The sequence below is a fragment of the Myotis brandtii genome, unplaced genomic scaffold, assembly GCF_000412655.1.
Source record: "Myotis brandtii unplaced genomic scaffold, ASM41265v1 scaffold133, whole genome shotgun sequence".
NCBI lineage: Eukaryota > Metazoa > Chordata > Mammalia > Chiroptera > Vespertilionidae > Myotis > Myotis brandtii.
The window spans coordinates 1,207,674-1,216,254 of NW_005354718.1; the positions used below are offsets into that span (position 1 = coordinate 1,207,674).

General features: G+C 41.9%; 1 protein-coding gene across 1 annotated transcript in view; it reads left to right on the top strand.

Annotated features, from left to right (window-relative positions):
* Window positions 1-8,581, top strand: part of BUB1B (BUB1 mitotic checkpoint serine/threonine kinase B) — a 74,863-nt gene that overhangs the window by 33,196 nt on the left and 33,086 nt on the right. Inside the window, exons 6-8 of the mRNA XM_014534776.1 lie at window positions 853-1,022; window positions 2,060-2,274; window positions 2,448-2,539. Of these exons, the coding sequence (XP_014390262.1) occupies window positions 853-1,022; window positions 2,060-2,274; window positions 2,448-2,539 (477 nt within the window). The remainder of the gene's footprint in view (window positions 1-852; window positions 1,023-2,059; window positions 2,275-2,447; window positions 2,540-8,581) is intronic.

An 8,581-nucleotide genomic window follows, 5' to 3' on the forward strand; every position in this document is an offset into this window, starting at 1 on the left:
TACAGAATTAGGAGATCCTCTTCCTTCAGCACATCCTCTCCCTTATTTCTCCCATACCCATTGGTCCTCAGAGTCCCCCTTCCCCAGTCCTCTGGCCAGAAAGATGAGGTTTCTCTAGGAGTTTTAACTTTCCACACCACCTTTGCAACAATTCAAAACCACAAGAAAAAAGAGAAGGGAAAACAAACAGGAAACAACCCCATGTGGGTTATTTCTTGAAGTTTGTCTCCTCTCCACAGTTCACTTGCTTTTGTTTACTTTTCAGAGGCCTCAGTTGCTTTTTTGTATTATATCTAGAGATTTTAGTTCTAATCAAAGAGAGAGAGGGGAAGGGGGAGGAAGGAAGAGAGAGAGAAGTACGTGCTATCATGGGCATACTCCATGTTGGGGGCAGTGTATGGAGAAAGAGACATAAAGGCAGTGATAAAATAATGTGACAAGATGTTAACAATTGGTGAATCTACATGAAGGGTATTTAGGTACTTATTTACTCTTGTTAACTTTAAGTTTTATAATAAAAAATTGGTGGGAAACTCTGACTTTAATAAATTCTGTAATCTTAGTTACTCTGATTTTATCCTCAGACCAACGTAATGGTGATCTTCAGAATATTTTTAATTGTCAAATTTGGACATTTAAAAGGGGGTGTTAAATCATTCTAGCCCAAACCTTCTCTGATCTCAAGGTGGTTTTCTTTATTCCTAAGAGAATAAACACTTTTCTTTGGGCTTTTTCTACATATTTCTTCTCCCGTCCTACCCTTCTCCCTTGTTTGTTTTAACAAATTAGAATTTTGAATCCGGTGAGTAGTATTCATCTCACCAAAAGTTAATTGTTCATTTTTTACTTTAGACAATTCCAAGCTCGAGTGACTCGGCAAACTCTGTTGGTACTTGAGAAAGAAGAAGAGGAGGAAGATTTGGGGTCCTCTGTACCACAACGAAGTACACTGGCTGAACTAAAAAGCAAAGGGAAAAAGACAGCAAGAGCTCCAATCAGCCGTATAGGGGGTGCTCTCAAGGGTATGTTTGTTAAATGTTATTATGGGAAATTCTTAGTCTCAGGTGGTAGGCAAATTATGTAAAGAGATGATATATATATGTAGACATTGTCCTAGTATTCTGAGTACTAGGTAGCAAAAAGAGGGAAGCCTAAGGAGAGTTGATATCACAATGTACACAAAAACCAAAACTTGTCAGCAATTTTGTGTCTTAATTTTTTAAAAAATATAGGAAGCATCAAAAGTTTTTGAGTTTAAGAGTTGTTCATCGAAAAAAGATATGTCTCGTCAAAATAAAGTTTACATGTCCAGAGCCTCAGAGAATGTATTAACACGGTCTGTAGTCTTTTGGGGCCAAAAATTGGGCTCTCTTTGTATTTACATCTAAAGATGAACAGCAATAAGCTTTTTTTAATTCACTTTTTTTTAGGTAAATTTTATGTTCATAGCAACATTGAACAAAAGGTACAGAGAGCAATAAGCTTTTATTAACTAAATTTATAGCAGTTAGGCATGTAAATGAGAATATTTTTTAAAAATCTCTTACCCTTTCTTGGTATCAACTTACCAATATTTATACTGTTTCTTGTAGATCCTACTATTAGAATATAAGAGAGTATATGGTCCTAAAGAACATTTCATTCATATCATGATGAAGGTTGATTGTATTAAGCAGCCCCACAACAGAAAGAACCCCTAATAAATGGACTAATTTTAATTTGTCTTCATTAGATTCGGTATGTCTCAACTGATTTCCATTGACAGAAAATTTTAAACTGAAAAATGAAGACTTAGGTTAGGTTAGTCTCTGATAAAACTAGACAATGTTAGAATGATGACTAAAGGAAGATAAAGAATTTGGTGGGGTTTTTTTGATATCTATGAATAAAAGATTGTAGGTGAGGGAAAGGAGTGAGAATATAGGTAACAAACACTGGATTAAAAAATTACTAATTATCTTTTAAAATCTCTTTGATTCTGTGGTAGCAGAAGTAACCTTATCTGGCATCTGAGTTGGATAACTAAAAATTTTACATGGTTTTAATATTTTTCTTCTAGCTTCAAACCAGAACAGAGGACTCCAAAATCCACTTCCTCAACCCATGCAGAGTAATTCTAGAATTACTGTTTTTGATGAAAATGCTGATGAGGCCTCTATAGCAGAGCTGTCTAAATCTACAGTCCAGCCATGGATAGCACCCCCTGTGTCCAGGGCCAAAGAAAATGAGCTGCAAGCGGGCCCTTGGAACGTAGGCAGGCCTTTGGAATACAGGGTAAGGACTCTTACTTTGATCCAGTGTCTTTGCCAACATAAAAAAAGACTTCAGATTTAGATTAAAGGAGTATTTTTAGCATCTTTAAAAAAATTCTTGCATAATTAGGCATGGTCTGCATATGTTGTGTCAGAATGTAAAGCCATGGTAATTTTCATTTTCTTCATTGCCAGCCTCATGACAATACAACTTCTGTGACAGCTGTACCCTCCATGCTGCCCAGTTTTACTCCATATGTAGAAGAGACTGCACAGCAGCCTGTTATGTGAGTTTGATTTCCTGATTTTTTGAGGTGGGAATTATTAAGCGTGGGCAGAGGTACCTATCCTAATTCCCAAAGGTATTTTCATCTTTGTGAGTATGAAAGTAACCAAAGTTTTGTGTTTCCTTTATGTCTATATTCCTTTGAGTATGTTAGGGCTAAAAGATCATTGGTAATATTCTTACTGAAAAATAAACTTAATAGGTTTATATTTACATTGTTATAAGTCAAAGATAACCACTGTGATTCAAGTGAGATGTTCTACCTTTATTATTAACAGGAATTAGAAATTATGATAGTGTTTCCTCTGATTCTGCTCTTTCCTTCCAAATATTTTTTTCTTTTCCTTCCTAGTCCTTAGCATTTCTGTTTGTAAGAAAGAGTGCTGACTAGATAATCAGGCAGTCTGAGATTTAGTCTAATACATAACATTGTGGCATTATAATACTAGATCGTATTTTGTGCCCCAGTGCAACTTAACTCATAACTAATCTATAACCCTCTACTACTATACGGTAGGTAGTGTAGCAGAGTAAAAATAGATAAGATTTAGAGTAAAAATACTGTCTGTTAAGAGCTCATCACTAGGGAGGTTAGTCATTTTAAAAATATATTTTTTATTGATTTTAGAAAGAGAGGAAGGGAGAGGGAGAGAGAGATAGAAACTTCAATTGGCTGCCTCCTGCAGACCCCCTACTGAGGATTGAGCCTAAAACCCAGAATCAAACTGGCAATCTCTTGGTGCATGGGTGAACACTCAACCACTAAGCCAAACTGGCATGGCAGGAGATTGTTCTTAAGAAAATAATGAGTATTTATAAAAAATTACCTGAAAAAGTTGATAAATATTTATGGGTGTTTAATTTTTTTAATGTTTCAAATTACTTTTTAGAAACAATTATGTCAGAATAAATATGGTATCAAAAATGTTCAACTCTATTTTCATTAAACTCTTTCATGGATGTCTTGTTTGACTTTTCTATAACATTTTTGTTTAGTTTGTGTTTTTCTTAATATGTTTCAGAACTCTTGATAAATTAAGAAAACCAGCAAAACTCTGTAATAGGAGTTGTAAATATTTTCCTCTAGTTTTCCACTTATCTTTTGATGTTGCCTAGCAGCAACCATTATAACTATATTTTAATTTCTTACAACAATCAAATTTTACCATCTTTGCCCTAGCCGGTTTGGCTCAGTGGATAGAGCACCGGCCTGCGGACTAAAGGGTCCCAGGTTTGATTCCGGTCAGGGGCACATGCCCGGGTTGCAGCCTCCTACACCCAGTAGGAGGCATGCAGGAGGCAGCCAATCAATGATTCTCTCTCATCATTGATGTTTCTATCTCTCGCTCCCTCTCCCTTCCTCTCTGAAATCAATAAAAAAATATATTTTAAAAAAAACAACAAATTTTACCATCGTGTGTTTTTTTTTAATGATAATTTTGTTTTTCTAAAATGTCATTTATTAGAAAATAAAATTCCAGAGAAAGTAGGAGATACAAGGACAGCTGGGAAGTGGGTACAGTACACAGACCTCTTTAAATCAGGGGCATAGAGGATCAAAATAAAATGAGCTACAGGCAGCCCTGGCTGGGTGGTTCATTTGGTTGGAGTATTGTCCTGTATACCAAAAGGTTGTGTATAGGTTCTATTCCTAGTCAGGGCAAATATCTAGGTTGCAGGTTTGATCCCCAGTTGAATCCCCAGTCAGGGTGCATCGAGGAGGGAACCGATCAACCTTCCTTCCTACTTATCTTCCTTACTTCCTTCCTACCTTTCTCTCTCTCTCTCTCTCTCTCTCTCTCAAAAAGGCAATAAAAACATATCCTCAGGTGAGGATTAAAAAAATAAGAGCTACAGGCAAAAAGCCAGTTACACATCTATGGTCCATTCACCCAGAGAGGTTCACTCTTGTTCCCCACATCCCTTACCCCTCCCCACAGCAGTCAGCTTTATCCTTGGTGTTTTCAATTAAACAAACAAAAAAAAAAGTTCAGCCCTACCTGGTTTGGCTCAGTGGATAGAGCGTCAGCCTGTGGACTGAAGAGTCCCAGGTTCAGTTCTGGTCGAGGGCACATGCCTGGGTTGCAGGCTCGATCCCCAGTAGGAGGTGTGCAGGAGGCAGCCGATCGGTAATTCTCTCTCATCATTGATGTTTCAATCTCTCTCTCCCTCTTCCTTCCTTTCTGAAATCAATAAAAATATATTTAAAAAAAAAAAGTTTAAACTTTCTTGCCACCTGATGGTTTCTTCCTCTCCAGTTAATGGAATGAATCAGCAAAAGGGTGAATTTCTGATCCTTGGAGCTGGAGAGGAAGCTGAGGAGGGACAAACAGTTCAAAAGTATCCCCCATTAACTCTGTTCCACAATCATGGGGCACATCCAGTCTATTCTAGTTTAAAACATTAATAAGAAATTCAAATTCTCTCCCCCATTTTTTTAAGGAAGATAATGCTTTGGAGGCACAAGAGTGAATTTCAAATCCAAGTGGTAGGAAATGAGTATCTATCTATACTAATAAAAGGGTAATATGCTAATTAGACCAGGAGACCTTCTGGACAAAACCATGGTGGCGGGGCTGAGGCAGAGGCAGTTAGGGGCGATCAGGGCAGGAGGGAAGGGCAGTTGGGGGCGAGTAGGCTGACAGTGGGGGGCTGAGGCAGAGGTGGTTAGGGGCTATCAGGCCAGGAGGGGAGGGAAGTTGGGGGTGACTAGGCTGGCAGGGGCGGGCAGTTGGGGCGATCAGGCCAGCAGGGGGGGCAGTTGGGGGCAACCAGGCTGGCAGCAGGGGGCAGTTGGGGGCAAGCAGGCTGGCAGGGCGGTGCAGTTGGTGGCGAGCAGGCTGGCAGGCAGAGTGGTTAGGGGCGATTAGGCAGGCAGATTAGCAGTTAGGAGCCAGCGTCCCGGATTGCAAGAGAATGTCTGACTGCTGGTTTAGGCCCAGTTCCATAGGGATCCCCTGAGGGGTCCCAGATTGGAGAGGGTGCAGGCCAGGCTGAGGGACACCCCAACCCTCCTGTGCACAAATTTTGTGCACCGGGCCACTAGTATATATATATATAAGGCTAATTTGTGCACCAGGCCACTAGTATATATATATAAAAGGCTAATATGCAAAGTGTCTCCTCGGGAGTTCAACCAGAGACCGGGAGTTCGATTGCTCGCTATGACGTGCACTGACCACCAGGGGGTGGCGCGGAATGAAGGAAGGCCCCAGCCAGCAGCCTGAAGTCCCCGATCAGCCCTGATCGCCAGCTAGGCCTAGGGACCCTACCCGTGCATGAATTTTGTGCACCAGACCTCTAGTTAAGATATAAGAGTCCCAGTCTCTCCCTCCCAGCTCCAGGGGATCAATCATCACTCTAATCCAGCCTCCTTGAGAACAAAGAAAATCATTGGAAATAAAACAAGTTTTGGTGTTTTTTTAAATCCTCACCTGAGGGTATGTTTTTATTGGATATGAGGTGGGGGGGAGGGATGAGAGAGAGAGAGAGAGAAAAATATCAATGTGAGAGAGAAACATTGATCAGTTGCCCGCCCCTGGCTCATGCCATGCTGGGATGGAACTCTCAGCCTTTTGGTGCACAGGACAACACTCCAAATAACTGACCCACCCAACTAGGGCAGGAAAAATAAGTCTTAATGGGACCCCATGCCCCTTTCCTTCAGATAAGGCATCCCTTTGGCTCCAGATTACATAGGTTTATGGCCCCATAGAATGAGGGAAATTCTTATTAAAAATGTGAAAGAAATGGAGCTTGGGGGAGAAGCAGCACAAGAGGAGTGCTGGGTTATGGGAAAGGCTTCCAAGAATTATCCAGCTGGCAGCCATGTTGGCATCTGCAGCCTAGGAGCGCCCTTCCCAGGACCCAGATGCCCTTGGGTGAAAGAAATCAAGGGCCAAGGCATCATATTATCCCACAGAGAAAAATGACAAGAGTGACCCATGAAGGAGCAGCCCCAGCATATTCACAGGGACCAGAAGGGTGAGAGAATGGAGGGGTAGAAGGCATATTCAGGGCAAGTCCTAGCAAAGTAGGTGAAGACAAGAGGAAAATCTCCCCGAAAGAGCCCTAGTTCCTGAATACAGGTCCTTTGCAGAACTCCATAAGAAAGGCCCTTCCTTACACACACAGGAATCACATTGCTCTCCTTTGGAGGCAAAACCAGAAAGTCTGGCAGGACAGACCTTAGTCCAGCATACTCAGCCCTTCCTGCTCCTCCCGGACTTAGAGAGGGGAGCTCTAATGGAGGACTCACTGAGCGCCTCCCCAAATAATTCCTATAGAGAGAAAAACAAACACACACAGACCTAGGGAAAAAGTCCAGTAAGAACCTTAATCATACAAAATGTCCAAATAGCCTTCCTCTTTTTGCCTTCTGAAGCATATGTGAGTCCCTTCTTACAAGGCTTTTGTCCAGTTAGGACAACATTACTATTTCATTTTTAAAAAATAAAATTAAAGCCCTGGTCAGTGTTTCACTCTCACGTCGATGTTTCTCTCTCTCCTCCCTTCCTTCCTCTCTCTGTAAAAATCAATTTGAAAATCTTTTTAAAAAATAAAATAAAGATATCTGCCCTGGCCAGTGTGGCTTAGTTGGTTGGAGCATTTTCCCATACACTGAAGGGTGGTAGGTTCAATTCCTGGTCAGGGCACTTACTCAGGTTGTGGTTCATCCCTGGTCTAGGTGAGTACAGGAGGCAACCGAACAATGTCTCTCTCTCCCTTCCTTTGTCTCTCTTTACAAAAAAGAAGAAGAAGAAGATATCCACATTGCTCCCTTGACACAAGGTAAACTTAAAACTTTGTTGCAACCTCACAGCCTCCAAGGTCCTGTTCATTAACAACCAACTCAAACTCAGTCTGCAGAGGAAGGGATGGCAGAGAGCTTCTTACTTCCTATCACCGAGGCCCCATCCACCTGGACAACAAGAAGACCAGCCAAGGGCTCTGCCCCTTCACAAGGAAAAGACAAGTCATGCATGGAGAGTCCTCTCCACCAGCTCCATCACCAGCACAAGGTCCAGGCCAGGGCTCTGCTGGGCTCACGAGGTCTCATGACTTCAAGATCATACTTTGAACCAGCAGATCCTAGTTTGCACCTGACCAAGGAGAAGGTTCTCCCAGAATCCTTGCTCACTCAGCACACTCAGCTGTAGTTCCTGCTGCTGCAGGTCTCCCTTGGGGATCTTATCATACACCAGCTTTTCATTGTAGGTGGGGTTGCAGGTTTTTTGAGCCACTTTGGTTTTCTTCATAATGGTTTTCTGAGGGTCAGGAAGGAGGGAAATCTTCACACAGGGGTCAGTGTCATTCCCATCCAGGAGCTGTTGCAAGCCCCAAATATGCATCACCATGATGAAGAGTTTATTGTTTTTGTAGGAGATGGATAGCTTCACCTCCCCTCCCCACTTCCTGATGGGATGGGGCCCAAGAGCCATCTGAGGACTTGGGAACTGGGTTGGTGCTTGGATCCTTTTCATCCCAAGGCAGGGGGTGGAAGAAGGTATATACCAAATCACACTCAGCCACCTCCAGGTGGTATGGATCAAATGCTTCTTTTTTTTTTTTGCTGGTGTTACTGCAACCTAACTACCTCTGCTTTTACTCATCCCATTCATTCTTTATGATGTCACAGATCTTCAATGCAAATCTGATTGTGTCATTTCCTGATCAGAGTCCCTTGCTAGCTCCCATAACTTATGGGATGAAACCTAAACTCCTTAACATAAATTATTAGACCATTTATGATTTTACTTCTACTAATATCTCCAGTTTTCTCCCCCATATATAGTCACATTATACTGTTGAACTTGTCTAGAATAGCCAGTCTTTGGACATTTAAGTTCTTTTGTTCTATTTTTGGCTATCTATATTAATAATAGAGGAATATGCAAATTGTCCAGGATGCCATCACAGTAACTACCGAACAGCAGGCTGCGTGGGGCAACCAGGCCAGCAGGGGGGGCAGTTGAGGGCAACCAGGCCAGCAGGGAGGGTAGTTGGGGGCCATTAGGCTGGCAGGGGGGGCAGTGAGGGGCGA